Source organism: Halichoerus grypus, chromosome 5 (genome assembly GCF_964656455.1).
Source record: "Halichoerus grypus chromosome 5, mHalGry1.hap1.1, whole genome shotgun sequence".
Lineage (NCBI taxonomy): Eukaryota > Metazoa > Chordata > Mammalia > Carnivora > Phocidae > Halichoerus > Halichoerus grypus.
Window position 1 is genome coordinate 45,136,470 of NC_135716.1, and position 25,812 is coordinate 45,162,281.

At 34.1% G+C, this 25,812-nt stretch overlaps 1 protein-coding gene across 2 annotated transcripts in view; it reads right to left on the minus strand.

Moving 5' to 3' along the window:
• Window positions 1–1,721: 1,721 nt before the first annotated feature.
• The window catches only part of RIPK2 (receptor interacting serine/threonine kinase 2), a 29,435-nt gene continuing 5,344 nt past the window's right edge, over window positions 1,722–25,812 (minus strand). Inside the window, exons 3-11 of one of the 2 annotated variants that reach the window (XM_036105523.2) lie at window positions 23,240–23,395; window positions 16,253–16,410; window positions 15,311–15,360; window positions 14,314–14,475; window positions 9,990–10,075; window positions 5,639–5,728; window positions 4,901–4,994; window positions 3,102–3,257; window positions 1,722–2,542 (exon numbers count right to left, since the gene is read on the minus strand). In XM_036105523.2, the coding sequence (XP_035961416.2) occupies window positions 2,205–2,542; window positions 3,102–3,257; window positions 4,901–4,994; window positions 5,639–5,728; window positions 9,990–10,075; window positions 14,314–14,475; window positions 15,311–15,360; window positions 16,253–16,410; window positions 23,240–23,395 (1,290 nt within the window). In that variant the 3' untranslated portion in view covers window positions 1,722–2,204. The remainder of the gene's footprint in view (window positions 2,543–3,101; window positions 3,258–4,900; window positions 4,995–5,638; window positions 5,729–9,989; window positions 10,076–14,313; window positions 14,476–15,310; window positions 15,361–16,252; window positions 16,411–23,239; window positions 23,396–25,812) is intronic. The other variant, XM_036105536.2, reaches the window with a different exon arrangement.

Below are 25,812 nucleotides of genomic sequence, written 5' to 3' on the forward strand. Positions count from 1 at the left end.
GCTCTGTGGACTACACTTATGGGTAAAACTCTTTTAAAATACACTGCAAAGAATGACATTTTCAGGGCGCCTGGGTGGCTCAGTTGGTTAAGCGACTGCCTTCGGCTCAGGTCATGATCCTGGAGTCCCTGGATCGAGTCCCGCATCGGGCTCCCTGCTCGGCAGGGAGTCTGCTTCTCCCTCTGACCCTCCCCCATCTCATGTACTCACTCTCTCATTCTCTCTCTCTCAAATAAATAAATAAAATCTTTAAAAAAAAAAAAAAAGAATGACATTTTCAGATTATCTAGTACTATCTAGTTAAAAAAAAACGGATAATTATAGATTATTAGGTCCCTTCCTTGAGTGACAACCTTAATGTCATCCTTCCACTACTTCTATGTTTGCTGTCACACTCATGTACTACCTATATCACAATTTAGTATTTCTGCTTTTTATTTGAATATTATAAAATGAAACATTATAAATACAAAATCAGTACCACTTGTCATATGTAGGTCATTTTCAAATAAAGTACAATTTAAAAAACTATAAAATTCTTGCTAAATATTTTTTTTTTTTAAAGAATTTTATTTATTTATTTGAGAGAGAGAAAGAGAACGAGCAGGGGGGAAGGGGAGTGGGAGAGGGAGAAGCAGGCTTCCCACTGAGCAAGGAGCCTGATGTGGAACTTGATCCCAGGACCCTGGGATCGTGACCTGAGCCAAAGGCAGATGCTTAACTGACTGAGCCACACAGGCGCCCGCTAAATACTGTTTCTGAAGTTCTGAAGCCTATTCTTTTTCTTAACAAGGGGGATTAAAAGATGACAGCACGATTGTGACATTCTCCTTTACTTAATTAGAAGGCTCAAGGAAGAACTGAAAAGAACTTCCTTACTATTTGACTTAAATGTTATTTAGTGCTGTGTCTATGTACAACCTAAAACAATCCCATCTTCTCAACTTATTTCTCAAGTTAAATCTTTATCCTAACACCTTAAAAATAAGAGATATAATAGATCACTCATATACTTAATTGGTTTCTATTTTTCCCTACTAATTTCCGTATTTCTCAGAGACATAGTAATAAGGTGCCACAGGTTAATGTCAAGCTCCAAATGGAGATTAAAATACTTATTTTACAATTTTAATAAAATATTTAATTGCCCCAATCTCCTTCTCCTTCTTTTTTCATACTGTGCGTCTGGTGCTTCTTGAAAGTTTGTTTAGAATTTATCCTGCGTCATACTTTTTGCTGACATTATTAATAAACATTTTCAGAAGGGGGATTATGCCTTGTAAATTTTCACTTAGTGACATAAGCTATTAAAAAAATTACTCACACTATATTGTTTTGGCTAAACTTGGTGAACAAGTTAAAAAAATAAAAAAGCAGCCTTGACATTATGCAGCAATTAAAAAGAATGAGTTAGATTTATTCATGATCTGGAAGGCTGTACATGATGTACTACTGAGTGCAAAAATTAGGTTATAATATGATGTATTATAATAATATTAATGAAAGACCCTTTCCCACATGAATGTATACATACGAGTAGGAAGAAGGGTATAGAAGGATAAACAGTGTGCTGTTAATTTTTGGTTACCTTGGTTGCTAGTTGAGGTTAGAAATGAGGGTAGAAACATTGAAAGATTAATTTTTTCTTCATAGACTTTGTGTCATTTTACCTTTGAAACATTTTTTTTAAAGAAGAATTCAATGAATAGGATTTAAAAATGTAATCTGGATAACAAAGTTTAATGAACAACCTTTTGGTGAGGATCTGAACCTGGCACTGCAGGTTAGAAATGCTGTACTAGCTCTAATTTAAGTATAAAGCCTACATTTTCAAAAGCCAAACTGCATCTTAGACAAGTAATAAATAACCCACAAAGAAAGTGAATATGAAAATGGCTTCCATGAGAAATGCATCATACCTTAAGACATTGTTATATACAAGAATATAATTATTACATTTAAAAAATAATTTCAATTAACCAAAGAGACAAACAATTGAACTCTGTAGCAAAATGCAGACTTTCTAATATATTAATTTTAAAAAATACTATAATGTCATGGAAGAAGACTAATATTTACCTGAAGAAGAAACTTCATTAACGCTTCTAATGCTCATGTGGATTTTATAAAGCCAATAAGATAAAGGCAACAGAAATATAAAATACCCTTTTATAGAATGACTTTTCTTCTTGAAAAAGAGTCCCTTATAAGCTTTTATTTTGAAATAAATTTAAAGATTGTGATTGAGAAACCACAAGTATTTCCGGGTAAGGCTGAAGACCCATTTGCTTGTTATCTTTCAACTTTTGTACTATAACTCTGGCAAATTCTTCTCCTTGGATGTCAGTGGTGTCCAGTAACTGTCTGACTTTTGAGGTCCTTGTAGGTTTGGTACTAATGAGTTCATAGTCCTCCTTCATGATCAAGTCCCTGGACAGAAGAGCGTCTAGTGACTGGTTAAGGCAGGCTTCTGTCATCTGGCTCACAATGTCTTCCCTTTTACTCTGGATCCACTGTTGGGCTATGCCAGGCTGTGATCGCGCTGCAGAAGAGCAAGGCATGACAGATGAGTGAGGACAGGTAAACAGCTATGAGTAACGTTGGATGAACAAAGAAGTAATAAGGAATAAAACCCCTAATTTTCTACGATTATGCTAATATGGAATACAAGTATTTTGGAGGATGCTGCTAATTTTCAGGAAACACTCCAGTTCCCTTCCCAGAAAAAGCCTTTTTATATACTATAAATCCACGGGGGCAAAACCCAATCTATCTTATAGATATATATTTTTTAATATAAAGGATATCTGCATATTTTTTAAATAAACAAAAATAACTTTACCTTTAGTAACATATTAAGTCACACCTCCTTTTAGCACTCCCTCCCTACATAGATGTTAGATGTTCATGGAATACCATGTGGGCCTATTATTACATGTTAGCACTCTTATCTCCTAGGATTGGAAGTACTTTCCTACTTAAGAAGGTATATATTTATCATGTTGAAGAAATAAAGACAAATAAAACTTATTGCACGGCAAATATACTGAACATATAGTTGCGAGGTAAACAGCATCATTTACAAAGTGCTAAATATTTACCTGAGTTTCCCTCAGCTGGGAGTGGATTTATTACTGCTAAAGAGCATAGCGTGGTCTTGTAATCACAAAATGTCCCCTTTTGAGCTGCAGAAATGTTACTATTGCAACTGTGATTTACTGGATAGTGACACAGCGTAGAAAAATCTTGAGTTTTTCCTACAAAACACAGTATCTTCATTAGGGGTAGGATAGTCCTTAGCTATTCCTATTAGCTAAAATATCAACATTTGGGTCACACAGAGGATAGTATTCAATGTGTTTAAATTTTCACTGTCATTAAAGCTGGTTCATAAACCTAATTCCACAAGTAAATATATTTTAGAACAAAAATGCGTTTATAATGAATGTTTTTACCACACTTCTGTCTGTGCTTGTCTGTTTTATATAAACTATAAATCATGAAATTTTACTTCTTCACATAATCCCATATTTCTTCTGTGTCTTCTTCTTCCTTCTGTACTTTAAATGTGTCTTCTAAATCTATTTATGATATGTGTCTTTCTACACTCTTCCTCGGTAATCCTATTCAACCTCAGGGTCTCAACTGTAACCTCTCTTCCAAAATCTATATAATTAAATTTTCTGTCTTCACTGAGCCTTAGTCTTACATTTTCAACAGTCCACTAGACATCAACCTCATATGCACTGCTAAGCACCTCAAATTTGAAAAAAAAATTAAAAACTTAATTATTCATCTAACTCTAAAACCTATTTCAACTATTTCTGTTAATAGCATCAATGTTCTCCCAGTCACCAGGCTTGACAACTTGTTCGCTCTTTTTTTCTCTCTTCCTTCCTACAAGTAGAATTCTATAAACTCCTTCAGTGTGTCCTCCATAACATTTCTCTCATCATTTCTCCCTTCTTGTATTCTGGATCAGGTCTCATAACCTCTCATGTATATTACAGTAACAGACTAACAGTCTACTAATTGGTTTCCCCACCTGCATTCTCCTTTTCCTTCCAATACATATTCCAGCCAGGACGAATCTTCCTAAAGCAAAAAATTTTTATCATGTCACACCCTCGCTCAAATATCTGCAATAGTTGCTCCCTACCCAAGTGAAAAAGCCCAAATAGCTCCGCCAAGTGTTAGAATTTGTGATGATATGACTCCACCCTATTGATCTTTTATCTCCTTTCATTCATCCTCTTTACCAGCTAAAACCAACTACTCACTGTTCTCTGTGTTTTCTTGCTTCTGTGCCTCTATGTTGTTCCTTTTGCCTGGAATGCCCATCTTTATAACTATAGGTCCAACCTTCAGTCAGAAACAATTTCTTCATGATGACAACATGGTGTGGTGGAGTGACATGAAAATATTTACCAAAAGACCTGGCTTCAAGTCTTGGATCTGCCAGCTACTAACTATGTGATCCAGGAAGTCTTGATTTTAAAAATCTGTAAAATGAGGAATATCTCCCTCACAAGGTTGTTGTGAAATGCTTTATAAAAAATGTTACTTTTCCAGTGTATTACCATAGCTCTACATCGTATCTCCTTTACAATACATCACTTTCTATCTCATACTGTGGTTACTTAGAAACATTTCTCTTCTCTTAGAAAGTATTTTTTTTAATATCTTTTCACAAAGTTGAACACAATGCATTCAATATTTTAATGTATTTGTGGAACATCCCACTACTATTTTCACAACTTAAGATTCTAACACTTTTAAAAAATGAGTTATGGCTGCAGATGAAAGCTGTGTTCCATACAAACCATGACTGCTTACCAATAATATGATCTTAAAAAAAATAGAAAACATGCAAGTAATACTGACTGAAAAATTTACATACTAGATAAAAAATCATTGTCTGGAGATGCTGACAGGGACTTTGAGGCTCTACTAGAATCACTACTTTCATGGGGTTGAGGGGATCCACACGATTCCTAAAGTAAATAGAAGATAAATGATTTAGGTTAATAGAAAATCATTTTAAAGTTAAATAGCTTTAATTTCTGAATAGTTCTTGATTTTAGTTTACTATAAAAAAGAATAAAAGCTATTACAATTTATACCTTATAAAATTAAAGAAACACATATATAAAACAAGTCTTATATATTCTTAGGAGAAATTATTAATTTGAAATATGAATGAATGCTATTAAAGAAATCTTTCCTTTTAGATAGCCACGGAAATGGCATTTTGCCTTTCATTAATCATTGTAAGAGGTAAGGACAAAGCAGTATTATAGCTAGTTTACATTTGGATAAGAAGGCATAAATATAATGGTAAAAATGTAATCAATGATTTGCCTATGGACACATTGGAACACCATTCATTATATGAAACAATGACAGGGACTAAAGTTAATGGCAAACAAAGAAGCAAGGACTATGTATGATTCAATGAAATGAACAGTGGCGTGAAAATTAGGAGTGTTGGAGTCCGAAATGGAGATTGCCATCGGCTACCTAATAAATCTTAAAATCTCCTGGGGCTTTAGCTTCCCACATACAAAGGAAGGAATTAAGACTAAATGATTTTTCATTTTCTTCTCTTATTTTGAGTTTATCAACATAATTTTTTTACCTCCTGTGGTCCATGAGTTACAGGTATGTTCAGAGATGACTCCATTTTCTTCTTGTCACATAAGTGAATAGTGCTCGAAGCACTCTTTAACTGGAATGAATGCATATATGTCCTTTAGTTGAAGGTGATTAGGAAATTATGTGAGTAAAATACAATCTGCTTAACATACTTTATATGTTTATACAAAATCACTGGAAAGTAAAATCATTTGAGGATATAAATATATAACCTAAAGGTAATAACTAGAGAAACAGACTTTGAATCCTGCCTCATATCATTTGGTTACCTTGAGCAAATTTATCTTTAAAGATGTACTAATACTGGGGATGCCTGGGTAGCTCAGTTGGTTAAGCATCTGCCTTCAGTTCAGGTCCTGATTCCAGGGTCTTGGGACGGAGCCCCGTGTTGAGCTCCCTGCCCCGCTGGGAGTCTATTCTTCCCTCTCCCTCTGCCCCCCCACCCAACTCGTGCTCTCTCTCTCTCGTTTGCTTTCTCTCTAATAAATAAATAAAATCAAAAAAAAAAAAAAAAAAGATGGACTAATACCTACATGCAGGATTGTTTAAGAGATTAAGTGAGATAATGAACAGAAGGTATAAACTAGGTACTTAATAAATTTCAATTTGTGTAAGTATATGTATCTATGTATCTATCATAATTTTTAAGTATTTACTGTATTTTAGGCACTGTGCTGGTAAGTACAAGTATTATTTTCATTTTACAGATAAGAAACTGAGGGCTAAAGTAAAGGATACAGAGTGTCCTAATGGAATGATGGGGATCATGTAGCCAGTCAGGTCCGGTTTAGAATTCCAGGATACTTAACTATTGGATTTTAGGCATGAGACTTACTCTCAGTTTACCGTTCTGTAAACTGGAGATAAGAATACCTATTTTGCAGGATTATTGTAAGGAGGATTATAAACAAAAAAAGTCCTAAGATTACGTAGTAAGCATTCAATACATGTTAGCTATTAAGCAGATGATTTATTTATATGCTAAACCTCTGTATTAAAATCATTTAGTGATTTACTCCCATCTCTATAAACCAGTTGGATTAGCTGCTATCACTAGTGAGTGATTTAAAAAACAAACCTGTAGTTTGTTTTTTCTCCAAACCAACATAATGTCAACTGCTCTATAGAACTTTAGAAATTGGTGGGTACTACACCAGCCCTCCATATTCATACTTATATGCCTGCCTGCTCCATTACACGGGTAAGGAATTTTAGAAGAAAAAACCACTATTCATCTGTATATATAATCCACCTAGCATAGTACTTTGCACAAAGCAGTCCAATGAGCATTTGTTAAATACCTTTTTATGTGAACCTTTAGAATTATTCTTTGGATCTGTCTCTGTTATATAAGTTTTTCTGTGTTTTTAAATTTATTGAAACATTTCTGATAATGCAATATCCTTGAATTAATAACATCATTTCTCATAACTGATGTTATGATAATTCATATTATTTATGAACTAGTAAATCAACCCTTAGAAAGAAATGAAATGGAATATTAAGGAAAAACTTCTTTTGGTTCAGTTTTTACTTTTTAAGATATAGGAAAGGCTATCTGTGAAAACATGATTTATGGGACCTGGTTCAAAGAACTGAAAAAAATGTAGGAACATCAAACAAAACAAGTCACCCTAACTGTGGTCTTTGTTTTCAGAAATCCCTCCCTCCCTCTCTCTCCCTCCCTCCCTCTTTTCCTTTCTTTTTTTAAAAGATTTTATCTATTTATTTGAAAGAGAGCATGAGCAGGGGTGGGGGGCAGTAAGAGCAGAGGGAGAGGGAGAAGCAGGCTCCCCGCTGAGCAGGGAGCCTGATGCCAGCTTGATCTCAGGACTCTGGGATCATGACCTGAGCCGAAGGCGGATGCTTAACTGACTGAGCCACCCAGGAGCCCCGGGTTTTCAGAAATTTCTTTCCTTTTTTTTTTTTTAAAGAATTTATTTATTTATTTATTTGAGAGAGAGCGAGCATGCGTGCATGCTTAAGTAGGAGGGGCAGAGGGAGAGGGAGACAACCTGGAGCAGACTGCATTGAGTGCGAAGCCTGATGTGGGGCTTGATCTCATGACCTTGGGATCACAACCTGAACCAAAATCAAGAGTCAGGAGCTTAACTGACTGAGCCACCCAGGTGCCCCCAGAAGTTTCCTGATGAAAAGTCTTATTAAATTTGTATTCTACTCTTGGCCCTGCCATTAGCTAGCTGTGTAGAGTGTTGTGTAACTTCCCTATACCTCAGTGTCTTATCCATAAATAGAGACAATATTCTTCCCCTACCAGTTTCACAGAATTGATAAAGAGTATTTTTAAATAGAAAAAAATACTAAAATTCTGAGTAAAAACAATAGAGCTACTTAAGAACAACAAAGAAAGTAATGCTTTTTTAGTAATTTAGCAATGCTATTATTAAATGGTATTCAGGTATTTGAAAATATGTACTTTATTTTATATAAAAAGCCTAAATTTCTCCTAAAAAATTAACAGTTTTAAATATAGATCATAGTGTTTTGCAATGATGTAGATGGAGCTAGAAGGTATTATGCTAAGCAAAATAAGTCAATCAGAGAAAGACAATTATCATATGATCTCACTGATATGTAGAATTTGAGAAACAAGGCAGAGGACCATAGGGAAGAGAGGAAAAAATAAAACAAGAAGAAACCAGAAAGGGAGACAAACCATAAGAGACTCTTAATCATAGGAAACACACTGAGGGTTGCTGCAGGGGAGAGGGGTGAGGCAATGGGGTAACTGGATGATGGACATCAAGGAAGGCATGTGATGTAATGAGTACTGGGTATTATATAAGACTGATGAATCACAGACCTGCACCTCTGAAACCAATAATACATTATGTTAATTAATTGAATTAAAATTTAAAAAAGTGAAAAAAATATAGATCCTAGTGTTTAAGTTGTTTGGGGACAAAAAAAAAAGAAAAGAACTGGAATGGTTCTCTTCCACTTTATAACCAAGAGAACAAATTCTTCTATTCACCTTTGCTTGGCAGAAGAAGAGAAAGTTGTAAGGAGAGAAAAGAGAACTGAAAAGATAAAGCAAAAAAAAAAACCAAATATTACATAAGTTTGTAGCTACTAAGAAGTGGAGAGATTGGAATGTTCTAGAAAAGACTGTACCTACTCAGAAGCAGGGAGGTCAGTGAAAAGTTATCAAAAGAATGAAAACACAGTTCTCTAGTTCCTTAAAACACAGGCACTAATACTGCCACCATCAATTTTTAGTTTGGCTAAAGGTGGCTGTTTCTTCATGCATTTCCCTTTTAAACTAAAGGTTATGTCAAAAGATACAGCAAACTGCAAGGGGCAATCAATGTCATTTAATGATACATAAACTGTAGACTATGCTTGTTTACAACTCAAGACTTTGGTTAATAACTGATTATTTTTATTATTATATCTCAGATGCAATTTAATGAAACTCAGCAAGTATTCAACTATGCTTACTTTGTCCCTAAAGGACTGTAGTTGCTTTTTATATTTATTTACTTATTTTTATTTTTTTAAAAGATATTATGTATTTATTTGACAGAGAGAGAGCACAAGCAGGGGGAGCTGCAGGCAGAGGGAAAAGGAGAAGCGATGCAGGACTCGATCCCAGGACGCTGGGATCATGACCTGAGCCGAAGGCAGACGCTTAACCGACTGAGCCACCCAGGCACCCCTGTAGTTGCTTTTTAAACAAATTTTGATAATATTAAGAAAACCTTGCAGTAATAGGTCCCTTCAATTGTTCTAATCTACAAATGCCAGAATGAGTAAATAAGACAATTGTTCTAAGTAATTCATATCAACTGTTACTTTGATTTATATAATAGAGTTTTTGAGTGGGAAAACAAAACAAAATAAAATAAAGCATTAAAACTATACATTTTGGCTTCAATTATTAATACAATTCTATAGCTTAACTTGGCAATAAATCTCAAAAAAAGCCCAAGAACATTGAATAAAAAGAAGTGTAAGAACCCAGACTTCTATTACTCTGTATATACTAAAACTTTAGGTTAAGAAATACAGGGTAAAAAACCCTAGTGATTTAGGGCATTCATTGTACGTAACAGGCAGTCATTACACGTTTTAAGCTTACATTTGATATATGGGAGTTCTGGAAATGCCTCTGAAATCTAGAAGTGGCATCTGAATGAAATGGAAAAGCTCTTTGGTGACAGAGAAAACAGTATTCATAGTCTCTGTTAAACTGCAGCCTATATGTGTGAAAAATATATAGATAATAACTAAATTAAACTAAGCTGCAAATCTCCATGAATAATATATGATTGTTTTAAATTCAATTTCTACTATTTCATTTAGCAATTTACCTTTGTTTTCTTTAGCTGAATAACAGCTTCAAGAAAAGTTATCTCTTCAAATGTCCTCAGAACTGGTTCAAGTTCTATTAAACATTCTAAATAAGAAAAAAAAATTGAGTTCAGATTGCTCTAATCATTAAACTGCAAAATATAAATGCTAATATTTCACTGAGAAGGCCCTAAGTCAATTTTTCCCCAAACTGATGACATTTAACCCTCTTAAAAGTCTTTATTATATGCATAAAGATAAAAATATACATCATGGAATACACTTGAGAGTCTAAAAATAAACCCTTATAGTTATGGTCAGTTGCTTTTTGACAAAGTTCCTGAGGCAATTCAACAGGAAAAGGATCATCTTTTCAACAAATGGTGCTAGGACAGCTGGATAGCCACATAAAAAAAGACAAATTTATACTCTTCCTAAAATCATACATAGAATTAACCTGAAATGGATCATGCACTTAAATGTAAATATAGGAGAAAATCTTCATGACCTTGGGTTAGGCAAAGAATTTTTAGATATGACATTAAAAACAGGATCCATAAAGAATTTTGATAAATGCACTTCAAAAAAATTGAAAGCTTTTGCACTTCAAAAAGCTGCTATTAAGAAAAATGAAAAGACAAGCCCCAGACTGGGAGGACATTTTTTCATATCATGTATCTGCTAAAGGACTTATATCTAGAATATATAAAGAACTCTGACAATAATAAGACAAATAACCACATTTAAGAATGGGAATGTAACATGATGCAGCCATTTTGGAAAACATTTAGGAGTTTCTTAAAAATGAAAGATAAATTTACCATACAACCCAGCAATTCAACTCACTGATAGCAATCTAAGAGAAATGAAAACATGTTCACACAAAGACTTGCATATGAACAGCCATAGCAGCATTATTCATAATAGCCAACAAATGGAAATAATCATAATTACTACTACAACTACTACAATAATATATGAACTTATTGCTGAAAGGAGAGGCCAGGGCTCCAGATATAAAACTGAGCATCACTAACATATGGATGGTATATAAAGCCATGGTCTGGACTGGATTATCTGGGGGGTGAATATACATAGGATACAGATAGTAAAGGGCCCATGTTAGAGCTCTGAGGCATTCCAACAGTTCGAAATTGAGTAGAGGAAGAGAAAGAGATTGAGGAAGAGAGGACACTAAATTGTGTAGCCTCTTGTGTCTTGAAGCCACCAGAAAGAAAGTTCCAAGGAAGGAATAGCTAGTTAGTCATGTCTAATCTACCAAGAAGCCAAGTAAGGAAAGCAGGATTTTCTAACATTGCCATCCTTGGTAACCCCAACAATGTAGCTTTAGTGGAGATATGAAAACAGAAGACTGATATAAGTTTGTTAAAAACTGAATTAGAGGGAAAGAAGCAGAGACGACAAGTATGGACAATTCCTACAAGGTGTTTAGATTTGAATGGGAGCCAAAAAATGAGGTGGTACCTGAAGTCAACACATGAAGTCGAGTTTTTTTTCCTATATAAAAATAGGGGATAATAATGGAATATATCTGTGTGATAGCTGAATGATCCAGTAGACAGACTGAAATTGGCACTGCAAGAGTAGAGCAAGAATATAAAGGAACAGAAACTGGAGAGGGCTTGGGAATGGTATCCAGAGCACAAGTGATACGTTTACATTTGTCTAAGTATATGGATACTTTTTTCCCCTGTAAAAGAGATAAGGCAGGAAAAATGGATACAAGTACAACTAAGACTGTAGATCTGGTAGTGGATCTATGAGGTAGTAGTGCTCTCTCATGATTTCTCTTTTCTTAATGTAGTGTGAGAACAGATGATCAGCTCAAAGGAAAGATGGAGCATGAAGTGCCAGAGGTTTAAGAAGGGAGGCTAAGGTATTAACCACTGTCTTCTTTTCCTAAGCTCAGAATCTATCAACAAAAGCCACAGAATAATGATAAATGATGATCAAAGTATCAACCTTTATTACTGATAAAGATAATTGGAGAATTTACCTTTAGATCTGTAGCCAATGGGCTTGGAAAGAGTTCACAGCTTTACTCAGCCACAGGCCTCATCTACTTCCACATGGGGGAGCAGAAAATGTATGCATCCTTTAGACAGGCTGACTTCTAAAAGAAGGAAAAAAACTGAGAAGGAACCAGATAAGCATGCTCAGTTTTTCTCCAAAATTAACAAATGAGGTAAGTCTGAGGAAGAGTGCTGAGGGGCACATAGAAGCTGGAAATGTTCTTTCTATACTTTCCTTCTTAGGGACTGAAATGAATTTCATCTTCACTTTGGGAACATAAAGAATGGATGGGCCTTAGGTATCTCCTACAATAGTACAAGATGATCACTGATATAAGGAAGCAATTCTCAAACTTTTAGGTCTCGGGATTCTTCAAAATTATTGACTATCCAAAATAGCTTTTGTACGTTCGTGTCATATCTATTGATATTTACTATATGACAAATTAAAACTGAGAAAAATTTAAGACATCAGAATATATATGTGAGAACACATTCCATTATTTGTTGGAGCAATGAAACCATCATACCTCATTTAGCCTTTGGAAAAATCCACTATATACTCATGAGAGAATGAGAACTAAAAAAAAAAAAAATCTTAGTATTTATTATTTTGGTGAAAAGAGTTTTGATTTTGTGAATTCTTCTGAAAGTCTCAGGTACCAAACACCTTTAGAACAGTTGATCTATGAAAATGGAATAGTACATGTATTTGAGAAGCATAACAGAATTGCTAAGTAGTGTTTAGTGTCCAATTTTGGCCATTAGTTAATTAATTTTAAAGATTTTATTTATTTATTTGAGAGAAGGAGAGAGAGAACGTGCATGAGCAGGGGGAGGGGCAGAGGAAGAAGCAGACTCCCCACTGATCAGGGAGCCCCAAGCACCAATCCTAGGACCCAGGGATCATGACCTGAGCTGAAGGCAGATACTTAATGCTTAACCAACTGAGCCACCTAGGTGCCCTGGCCATTAATTTAAAGAGAAACCAATAAATAAGTCCCACTTCTGGCCAAGATGGAGCAACAGGGTTTGATTTGCCACTCTGCCTAAAACAACCAAAAAAGCCAGACAAAATACATGAAACAGTGGTTTTCAAGATACTAGATACCAGGCAACAAAGGACAGTGATCACTGAGATGGGAAACAAATCAGGTGAGCCTTATGATTGCCCACGCTTACTGTGTTGAGAGTTTCTAGCTGCAGCTTAAGAGGGAAGTGAGGTGAAGCCTCACTTCTCAATTGAGTGGAAACTTAATTGAAGAGATGGGGCTGAAAGTCTGGGTAGACCAAGGCAGAGAGAGTTCATAGGGCAGTACCAGAGAGGGGAGACATACAGAGAGAGAGCTCTGTGATCTGCAGATGGCTCCTTTAAGTATTCAGCAAAAGTCTTTAAAGAACAATAGGGAAAAAACACGAAGTCTGTAGAGAAGTAAGTATGCCTAATGGTATGATCTGCAGAGAAGTTGGAATTTTTAGAGAATGGAAAAGAAATGAATATTTGGAAATGGCACTGGGGACAAAGGAGATATATATCCTCCCACATAGCTCTGGGAAATAAGAAATAAAATGTGAATCCATTACAAGCAACTTTTGATTTTTTTAAATATAGTACTAATGAGCATTGGACACAAATTTTGAATAAAAAATATATTTCATTGCTTTTTTAGTTAGAAAGATGATTCCCCAGTCTGTGGCTTATCTTTTCACTTTTTCTTAACAGCATCTTTTGAAGTGCAAAAATTTTCAGTTTTTTCAAAGCTCAATTATCATTTTTTTCATGGATCTTGTTTTTGATGTCATATATAAGAGCTCTTTGATTAAGACAAGATCATAAAAACTTTCTCCTGTGTTTACATTTAGATGATGATCCGTTCTACCTTTGAAATAAATCTTAATTCTATCTAATTTGTCTATCATGGATTAGCACCTTAATAAACTCTTGCTAGAGTCTCCTGGGTGGTCTCTTTGCTTCCATGCCTACCCTTCTCCAGTCAATTTTTCACACAGCAACAAGAGTGATCTCTCCAAAACTTAAATTAGATGTCATTTCCATACAAAACACACTTTAATGGTGTTCCATTGTACTTGGAATAAATTTCTAGCCTTTTAATGATAGCCAAAGCCCCTCCTTATCTCTCCAATCTCATCTCAAAAATAAAAACAGCAACTGAATTAAAAACAAAAAACAAAACAAAAAACAACTTTAAGCTTGCCATCTAACTTGTGTAATTTTTCAAGGAATATTTTATTCACAGTATATTCACTATTTTTGTAATTCAAAAGGTCCAGACTAAAACTGTACACTCACTTAAGAAAGATGGTCTTTCATCTGGATTTTGCGCCCACCCACTTTCTATTAGAGAGATCATAAGTGCTCGATGAGGTATATCAAGTGGCAAACTTTCTTCGTTAGTGTTAGGTCGATGTCCTTGTGATACACTATACATGATCTGCAAAGGATTGGTGACTTCTGTCAAAACAAATATATTTCATTCATTAGAAATATATTATGATTTAATACATTAATTAAATACATTCTAAAGTCAACCAAATGAAAATGAGGGAAACTTAAAATCATAGGAATAATGCATTACCCCCCTTTCTGTTAAAAACATATATATACACATATATATCCCAGCCAGTGACAGACTCGTCTGCCTCCTGTCGTATTTACAGCCTCACCTCACCACGTTAATTTTAAGCTTGGTCATCTGATTTGGCCAATGGAACATGAATAGAGCAGAGCTCGGCAGAACTGAGTGGAACCTAGCACAGCCAAAAATGGCCACTCACACCTAATGTGAATGAGAAACATATACTTATTTTGTAAGCTACTGAGATTCTGAGGTTGTTACACAGACAGCTGACCCATACAATCCTCAAAATAAAGAAATGGACAATGTTATCAGAAAACTTAAAAATTATTTTTCAAAGTTATAGAAGGAGCACTAATTAAATTTTCAAATAAAGAGTTTTAGAGCTGGAATGAATCTTAGAAATAAAAATTCAAAATTTTCATTTTGCAAATTAAAAAGAAATGAAGACTCAAGAGATTTAGCGGCTTGATTACAGAGCTAATTACTGTCAGAACAAGAATCAGAATCTACATTTTTCTGACCCTTAATCCAGTACAGTTTTCAATATACAGTGGATTCAGAATTGATAAATTATTATGTTTTTATAGTGTGTTTTCCAAAAAATGAATGGTAGGCAGATTTAAAATAAGATGGGCTTTATTTAGATAGTTCTGAATATGGCCTACCAACATGCTGTCGTCTAGAATAAGGAAGTGAAAGTACACTTACCTTCAAAAGGCTGTTTTCTGGATAAGACTTCCCATGTGATCACTGCATAGCTTTTTAAGATAAAAATATACATACAGGACATTATAAACTAACTATGCACAATAAACTAAAATAGTACTGATTTTAAAAGCTGACTGTGGAGATATCATTTTTGGAAGTAATAAGGTAGTGAAATGCTATATAAAGAATCACCATATATAATCAAAATGATGAATGTTTATATACAGTTTTGTTCTGAAAGGGAATTAATCTAATTTGAAAAATTAACAAATTACTGTAATAAAAATTTGGAGTTAAAGGCAAAGATAACTTGTTGTGGATGACTCTTAATGACCTCTAATTACATGATTCTATTATTCACACAAAATAAAGAGTAATAAAAAAGATGATCTCATGTAGCCCTATTCTATTGACTTTTTTTCTGGTCTAAGTACTGTCTCCTTTGGTAGTGTTAAGTGTTAACCACACTGTTTCCCTCCCTCCTCCATCAATGTCACATAAGATAATAACCTTTTACTACTATATTATAAATTGACAAAACAATAATATATACTTTAAATTCTTTTCAAGGATGTAAAAGTGGCTTAAAGCAAGGCATCTTTAATTTTAAAAATATTAGCCACTGTGGTCTCTACTTTATTTTCACCAGACTTATGAGAGAAGACTAAAAATCACACTTTAAAATGTAGCTTCGGGGCACCTGGGTCGCTCAGTCAGTTAAGCGTCTGCCTTCAGCTCAGGTCATGATCCCAGGGTCCTGGGATGGAGCCCCACATCCAGCTCCCTGCTCACTGGGGAGTCTGCTTATCCCTCTCCCTCTGCCTCTCCTCCCGTTCAAATAAATAAAATCTTAAAAAAATTTAAATTAAAATGTAGCTTCAAAATTCTCATTAATCTTGTTTTTGGACAAGGTTAACTCTGAGCAAAAATAACATATTATACCTATATATATCATGCTTGACACTGGCCCTTGATTTTTGTCCAGGTTCATAGTTCTCAGGTGGCATATAGATAATTGTCCCTCCTTCTGGTGAAGATTTACTAGTTCGTGATTGTGAGAGGGACATCATACGCCATTTTGATAAACCAAAATCTGCAATCTGTAAGGGAAAAGAGTAAATAATTGAATTAAAATTTTTTTTTTTAAAAAAAAAAACAAGAACTGTCTTTGTTTATATTCATTGTATTTAGGTATGAGACCAGAGGAAGTGTTCTATATCAATATTTTATTTCTACATATACTATCAGTTTCTTAATACATTAACTTCTAGAGTGTTGAATCCAGTAACTCTAGAAACAATACATACTGACTTGAAGTTCATAATGTCACAAATTTTAAAATGGAAACTGAGTTTTGAAAAATTAAACAGAGTATTTTTTGTCTTAAATTCTGAATGAGCATATATGCCAAACACTACTTTTTAAGACAAGTAGTTTTACAGCATGTGCTTTCAAAATTCTCCTACACCTCACAGAACTGCTAAACTACTGGTATCTAATATGACTGCCACTTGGCATTGTTTGTAACTCAGGTTTATATGTTCTTATTTACAATGCCCTAAAAATAGTAACCTTAAATTCTGAAGCAAGTAAAATTCCAATATAGTATAGGTCATTATTATATGATTTATGCGTACCACTAAAAGAATCATATCTGTTGGCAACAGTCTATTTAGCATATAAAACATATTTATGTCCACAACAAGTACTGCCTAAAGAATTATTGGTGCCATTCTATACTTTTGATATATCCTTTACAGTTTTGCTTCACTTGTAAATTTTGTATAGATGTTATACAACATCTTGTAACTCTCTATTTAAAGGTTTCCTTATTTTTTAAAAAATGGAAGACAAAATATAAGAACAGAAAGAGTATTTAATGGACAAAAGGGTGTAGTGAATCTTTAAAAACATTTAAATTACTTAGATCTTCACACTGCATAAGTTAGAGCCAACAGAGGGAAATGAATTCTATCTAGCACACCATCTGTGTTTCAATTATTTAACTCATATACTTTTACTAATTTTAATAGAAGAAAATTTGTTTAGTGTTTAGATGAATTTGATATTAAAAAATATTACTTTAAGAAGGGAGGGGGCGGACTATATGATTTTTTTCATACATTATTAAAATAAAAGGGTAAGTCTAAGAAAAAAAATAGAAAAGACCAAGAGAAAACATGGTGCCAATACATGAAGAGCTAAGCTGGATTGATTCTGAAAGGCAATATACCACGTGGCTGAGAACATGGGTTCTAGAGCCTAAGGTTATATTACATTTATATTCCAATTCTACCACTTAATTGTGTGTGAACTTGAGGAAGTTTTTAAATTTTTCTGTGCCTCTGTATGATTACCCACCTGCAAACTGGGGATAATAACACTATATCACAGGGTTGTAGTGAGAAAATTAAATAACTTATTCTAAGCAAAGCATTCAGAACATTATCACATAATAAGTGATCCATATGTGTTAATATTATTGTTTTGTATACAGGTTGCTCTTATTCAATACAATCTGTTCTTCCCACCTACCCTCTAAAACCAAAAAAAACAGCACTCCAGTTGCACATTTGCTAGAATGATAAGCATTACTATGATAAGTAGAGTTTATTTTCATGCCACAAGTGAAAAATGTTATTTATTTATTTATTTATCTATTTGAGAGAAAGAGAGAAAGAGAGAGCACAAGAGTGAGAGCACAAGTGGCGAGGAGGGAAAGGCAGAGGGAGAGGGAGAAGCAGGCTCCCCACTGAGCAAGGAGCCCGATGTGAGGCTCGATCCCAGGACTCCGGGATCATGTTCTGAGCCGAAGGCAGACACTCAACTGACTGAGCCACCCAGGTGCCCCCACAAGTGAAAAATGTTAAAAAAAAAAAAAAATCTGAGATGTGGTCTCACCTTATACCTGAACCATAATTTGCAAATTCCTGGGCTAAATGTTGGTTTGAATACAGTGTTGTAGAAAATGTATTCCTGAGCTTGCTTCCTTATGTGCTCCTTCACCTAAGATCTTCATCTTTATTTTCAAACCTGACCTAAAAACCTTAATCAGAATTCTATGAGCTGATTTAGTCTGGTTTTCACATGGAACTATACTTCTCCCCTTTCTCTGTTACAAATAATACCATTATGAAAGGCATGACTCATTAAATCTGGATCTTCAACAGAAGGATAAAAGTGAATAATGTGAGGGAAGGAATAAGAATGCCACGATTTCTTGAAGGTCTTGATAAATTTATCATTCAGCCATGAAGACAGAGAATAAGAACTTTCCCATTCTACACAAGATCTTAATATGCATTTTGAAGCTAAGGGCTTTCTTTTTAACTAAAAAGATGATTTTAAAAATTAGAGGAAATTAAAACACACTACTCATAAAAATCCGCAATCCTCTCACCCTAGTAGAATAGCTATTTTCATTTACATATACTATCCGTATCTATAATACTATAAAGTTATCATCAGTAAGAAGTTACGAAGAATAACCCTAAAGTATTCTGGTTTGCACACCGGACTGAGAGAATAGCAGAGAAAGCAAATATGGCACATATAAATATTTTCATTTCAAAGAAGCCTATCACTAGTTCATTTGTATCTAAGGTGCACTAATGGACACGTGGCAGATAACCAAACTAATGTATCCTTTTTAAAGTAGAAAAGTCTCAGTTGACCTTAATCAGTAGTAAACATTTTTCTTTCAGATACTATGTTTCTGGTCAGCATTCCAGTGAGAAAACTTACTTCAGAAAACGGTAGCAAGGTGTAAATTTCCATTTAATTTCATTAAGTATTTTTAAAGGTATTTTGCACTTCATTTAAGGCCTTTCCAAGAAGATAGGTAGATTAAATAACTGTTACTTTTTCATGAGTCAGTGATGAGCTTTGACTTTTAACGGACATTTATAAAGTACAAAGTAGAGACACATAAGATGCATGTAAAAGAATGTCACTATTTATAATAGTATTAGAAAGGTCACAGCTCTGTATGTACTAAATTAATAAAAATTATAAAAACTAAACCTAGCCAAACTATTCTAAATTCTATTCATATCAAAGAAAGACCAAGGATACCCTGCTGATCAGTGAAAACAAGAAAGTAAGAATCATTACCTATTACTTTGCTTCTGTTTACTCTGCTAAGTATAGTTTCCAGACTGAGATGAAGAAAGTATAGTCCAAGGACATTGAAAGGTTTAAAAAATGCAAATCTCATGTTATTTTATATATATTTCAGGTTATTGAGAATACTTGCAAATATCTCCATGGTGCTATCAGCGTTCTTTGTGGGACAGAATGGAGAGGTACTACAGGATATGAGAAAAGTAAATGACATTCTGACTTTCAAAAAGGAAAGAAAATGTTGATTTTGCAAATCTACTTATTGGCAGACACTATCCTTAATCCCTGCTTAAAAAATTTATAAAATTTAATAAAAGGGATACCAGCAAGAATTCATGAAAAACAAATCATATCAGACTAGTGGTCAATTTCAGGTCTCACATGCTATATCCCAAGTCCGTGGCACAATGTCACTGCTGCTCCATAAATATTTACTGACTAAAATTATGACCAATTTCATTTCCTTTTTTGACAGTAGTAGTACTGTCAAAGAGTAAATGTTAAAACAGTTTGCATATTATAAAACACTTTATTTTATAATAACATGCTTGACTATTAAGTTATCAGGCCTATCTGGTATATATAGAAGATCTGGAATTCATTCATTTGTTTATTCAACAAATACTTAGTTAATGCTTCAATATGGCACCTGCTGAGCAGGTGGCAGTTAATAAAATAGACTAAATTTCAGTCTTCGTGGAGTTTATTTTCTAATTGGGGGAGATAGTCAATAAACATATTAATAAAAATATGACAGATGGTGAAAAATAATATGCAGAAGCATAAATCAAGGTACAAAGACACAGAGGAACTGGGTGGGTCATCAGGGAAAGCCATTCTGAAGAAGGTGAGGGAAAAAGCCAGGACACCTGGGAAAGTAGTCAAGCAAGGACTCCTGATGATATTCTCAAGGAAAAAATGGAGAAATATGGGCTGTAAAACAGTTCTGCACAAAGTAGTCCACACAAAATTAATGATTATTCTCCAAAAGTGCTAATTAAGGATTGATACTGACCTGGAAGGAGGTTCTAAGCACCATGTTGTGAGGCTCTGATCTGAGCTCTGTACTGGTTTAATATTTAATCATGACTTAAAGATACAAAAACTAGCTAATTAAATCTGAGGATGACACAAAGCTGGGAGACAAAGTTAAAACCCTTGGGCTACAGAAATGATACTGAAAAAGATCTTAAGAGGCTGAAGTGATCACTCAAATCTAACAAAATAAACTTTGATGATGTCCAGAAAGTATTCTGCAAAGTACACGATAAGGAGACGTGACTTAAGCAATAATACCTGAACAAAAGAACCTCTCAGGGCTTGTTGATGTTAAGCCCAATTTAAATGTTGTGATATGATCACCCCCCAAAAGCCAATGATTCATTAAGTATTAAACAAAGTGCTTAGGGACCAGGGAAATGACACTTCCATTCAAGTCTATATTCAGAAGGTCACAAGGAGTATTTTGTTTCATTGTGAGGATAAAAATTTAACAGAGATTTAAACACAGAAGCATCTGGATAGCACCTGCGATTAAAAGCAATGTAATAAGGAAATTGGCTGAAAGAACTAAGGATGTTCAGAAGACAGAAGAACAAAACACGAGTGTATGTGAGAGGCATGGGGATTATAGCCATCTGTAAACATTGAGAGGGCTGTCATATGGGAAGTATTTAGTTTATCACAAAGAATAGAACTAGGACCCATGGATGAAAACAAACGGAAGGCGTTTGATTAATCACATAAGGAAATCTCAATTTAAGGATGGATATTAAGACTCCCCTGTCATAGACTAACTGCCTTGGGAGATAAGGGACTATCATAGTGAGGATTCAGACTTGAATGGACTTGCTGACCATTAAGGCACTTCTACCTGTGTGGTTTTATAGCTGATGTAATAGATTAGTTTCTTTTTTTAGTAGTACTGAGATGGCAGCTTGCTTCTTTTCCTTTCCCCTCCCATTTTATTCTAGGGAGAGGAAGTGCCTTTAACAGAGGTTTTGTTTTTTATTTAACTTTTCTCACATTTTTTGTATTAATTTTTCTATTGTTCCAACCTCCCTGTTATTTTTTCTTTGAACATTTTTTGATATTTAATCTCTAATTACATATATTATAAGAAGTATAGTAAAATAACATAAAAATAAAGTGAGTTACATTTAGTGTTAGTTACTTAGCAACTACTTTTTATTTGCTGTCATCAGTTAGATACAGGGTAAACTATGAAATCACTACTACACCTGGGGCCTTTGGGCACCTAAATCTTATGACCTTTACAAAAGTTAATTCAAAGTAGGTCCTAGATTTAAGTGTAAAACATAAAACTCTAAAACTTTTAGAAGGTAACTAGAAGAAAATCTTTAATACCTATGGCTTGATGAAGGCTACTTAGATATGACAGCAAAGAATTATCATAAAGGAAAAAAAAACCCTGATAAATTGGACTTCATCAAAATTAAAACTTTTGTGAAAGACCCGTTAAAAGGATGAAAAGAACAAACCACCAAGTGGGAGAAAATATTTGCAAACTACATATCTGATGAAGGACTCATATTTAAAAATCTAAAGAACTCTCAAAACCCAGTAATAAAAATCCAAAGGATCCAATTAGAAAATGGGCTTAAGACATGAAGAGACATTTCACTGAAAAGGATATAGATAGCAAATGAGAAAGTGTTCAACATCATTAGCCATTAGGAAAATGGAATTAAGACTATGATGAGCTATCACTATATACCTATTATAATGCTAAAATAAAAAACTGTGACAATACCAAATGCTGGTCAGGATATGGAAAAGCTAGGTCAATCATACATTGCTGGTAGGATGTACAAAGGTACAGCCCCTCAAAAATAGTTTGGTAGTTTCCTAAAAAACTAAACAAACCCTTACCCAGCAACTGCACTCCTGGACATTAGCTCTTGGTTATCTAGAGGAACAAAAACTTACGTTCATTCAAAAAGTTGCACAGGATTGTTCACAGGAGTTTTATTGTAACTGCCAAAGACTGGAAACAATATAAATACCTTTCAGTAGGTGAATGGTTAAACAACTTTGGTATACACATACCATGAAATACCATTTACCAATAAAAAAGAACCACTATTGATATAAGCAACAACTTGGATGGATCTCAAAGGTATTATGCTAAGTAAACAATGCTAATCTCAAAATACCACATACTGTATGATTCCATTTATACAACATTTCCAAAATGACAAAATCATAGAGATAGAGAACAGATTAGTGGTTGTCAGTGGTTAGGGATAGTGGAAGGGAGGAGACGAGTGTGAATACAAAGGGGTAGCATGAGTGATGTATTTGTGATGATAGAATAGTGCTATATCTTGATTGCTGTGATGGTCACACATGTGATAAAGTAACACATAAACTATATACATGCATTGTACCAATGTCAAATTCCTGGACTTGAAATTGTACTATAATTACATGTAATGTAATCACTGGCAGAAACTGAGTGAAGCGTTCATGGACTCTCTTTGTATTATCTTTGCAACTTCCTGTGAATCTATAATAACTGCAAAATCAAAAGAAAAAAAAAGGGCTTACTTGATCATTTCAATTAAGGACATAATGACTTTGTATTTTGTACCATAATTCTATCTATCTTTCAAGTCTAGGAATAAGTAAGCCACTGAAGCTGGAAGAAGGGACACTGAAGAAAAGAATTATAGGCTATGGGAAACAGAGAGATATTAAATTGGTTAAGTAGAGAAAAAAACACTAAAAAGTTTTTAAAACTATTAATCTCAAGGATGCAGATAAACTTTTTTTTTAAGTAATTACCTTAACATGAAATTCATTATCCAATAAGATATTTTGAGTCTTCAAGTCATGATGAAGTAGAGGAGGATTCATATTGTGCAGGTAGTTTACACCCAGTGCAATTTCATGCAGGATGCGAAATCTCAGTGGCCAAGCAACATCAGGATATTCTGTTTTCTTCATATATATGAAAATAAACAAAACTAAAATAAGTGACCATATTCATTACATTTCCACTTAGAAAATTAAATATTCTATGTGGAAATACAGTATAAACAAAGGTCAAGACATATGTTCATTTTTATTACATAGTATCCTGGTATCAATTTGATATTATTTAACATCCATGTATATCTTATTTTCCTCAATTTTTAGAAAAAATAATGATGACTTTATAGTACTGTTATTTCCTTTTAGTTTATGTTGGTAATACAACTACATGATATTGGCTCTTCTTTCTTCATTTAAACAGTTTTCAATTTTTTTTTTTTTCCTGTGTAATACCCAAACACATTACCTATACTCACACCTATCTCTCATTCTATGGTTTGTATCAAATAACTACATGCACACACACAAACACACACGCACAAAAAATTTCTTTTTAGTACATACCATTAACTCAAAATTTATATTTTAATTTTCCTATTGATATAAAATCATACCTTATTATAATAATCATTACATCAATTAAAATTATGACCATATTATGTTTATTTACTAAGCATGAATTTCTCATACTTCTTATCATACAATTTTTGTATTCTAGCTTGAAAATTTAGCCTTTGGAAGTTTTGCTTTTGTGAAAGACACAAAGATCATTTTCATTTTTAAGTGTATGCAATACAGACATATTTAAAATATAATGTTTTATATATCTTGGTACTTAAAGTGATATTCATCTGAACTTTTTGAACATAAAAGTTAGTGTAGCTTCCTAGGAGAATGAACATACTCAGAAAAATTAGATAATTTGGGAAGATCTGGCAATGAATCACCAGGCACCAAGCTACTGGATACGTTCTAAATGACATGAAAAAGTATGCTTTTACTGAAAGCTCAAATCTGTTCTTGACAATTTTTTCTGCAAATGGGTAAGCATATAGCTCTCCGATTAACGTGCTGTTTACATTCTATTTTGATTTTTTTCAACAATCTTCTTTGAGGTTGGGGGAGAGTACTTCAAGATAAATCCCGCTCTAATAATACCACAAAGGAAACCAAAAGAAACATAAAACATTACTTCCTCTGGTATACACAGACCTCCATCCCAGTGAGTAACTGAATCTTTTAGTCTGTGAAAAGGTAATTTTCTTCTAAAAATTGTGTAGTTCAAAGGAGTCATAAGGCCTCTGTGCAGTATAGTATCACATGGAGGCTTTTGATCATGGAGACAGAGGTAGAACACTCACTCTATATGTTATGATTCCTTCTAGGGGTTGGCAGTCCCCGGAAGGAGGCTCTATAATTTCTAATGGGTTCCAATTTTGGGTATCAGAGTATCTAATGGGTACTGGGGTGTGGGAAGAAAATATTAGAATTTATACTTATATTCATTTTTTTAAAAAGGAAATTGTGCTTAAGTAATATTTGTATCTTGATTGCTGTGTTAGTTATACAAATATTATACACAGACACCAGTTATTGTACTCTGTCCTTGTCTCAGATGGTCCTGTCATAAATAGAAAGTGATATACGCTGCAATAAAGAGGAAGTCACTCCATGAGTGGCATCCATTCTCTCGTTTGCTTACAGAACGTTGTGATGTATCAGAATTTAGGAGCATCCACTAATTGGAATTTACAGATCATGTTACCAGATTTTAACTAAACTAACACTCACAAAACAGATCGAGTGATTTAAAAAAGATTTCTCGAGAGAAACTGTAGGTTGCAGATAGTATTAATAATATAAGATCAAGCAAACAACAATAGATGAATACATACAGTTTGAGACTAAGAATCCACAAATTTGCTTACTGATAAGAATGAGGACCCACCCCTCCAGTTTGCTTACTGATGGGATTCACAATCAAAGCCAGAGTAACTAGTACATTGATAAAAAGATAAATGGCTCATGCCTTTGTCTATTATTGGAAAAACCAATGTATTTGGTACTCAGAGACAGACTTATTTGGCCTATTTAGAACTTTATGGACTGGCATTATTAACATTTAATTTGAATCCTAAATTGTTTTTTTTTTTTTTTATTTTTATTTATTTATTTTTTATTTATTTATTTGAGAGAGAGAGAGAGAGCACATGAGAGGGGGGAGGGTCAGAGGGAGAAGCAGACTCCCTGCTGAGCAGGGAGCCCGATGCGGGACTCGATCCCGGGACTCCAGGATCATGACCTGAGCCGAAGGCAGTCGCTTAACCAACTGAGCCACCCAGGCGCCCGAATCCTAAATTGTTTTTAAGATAAAATAAAATTTGACTTAACTAACAGGAGGTTATATAGTGTACAGAGTTTATCTGTTCTCTTTCCCTCTCCTACTTCTTTATATATACATGTGGTTACTGGAATTCAGTTTACACCTCAGGAACAGTAACCTAAGCAAAATAACCTCAGTCCTGCAGAATGCAGGGCCTGAC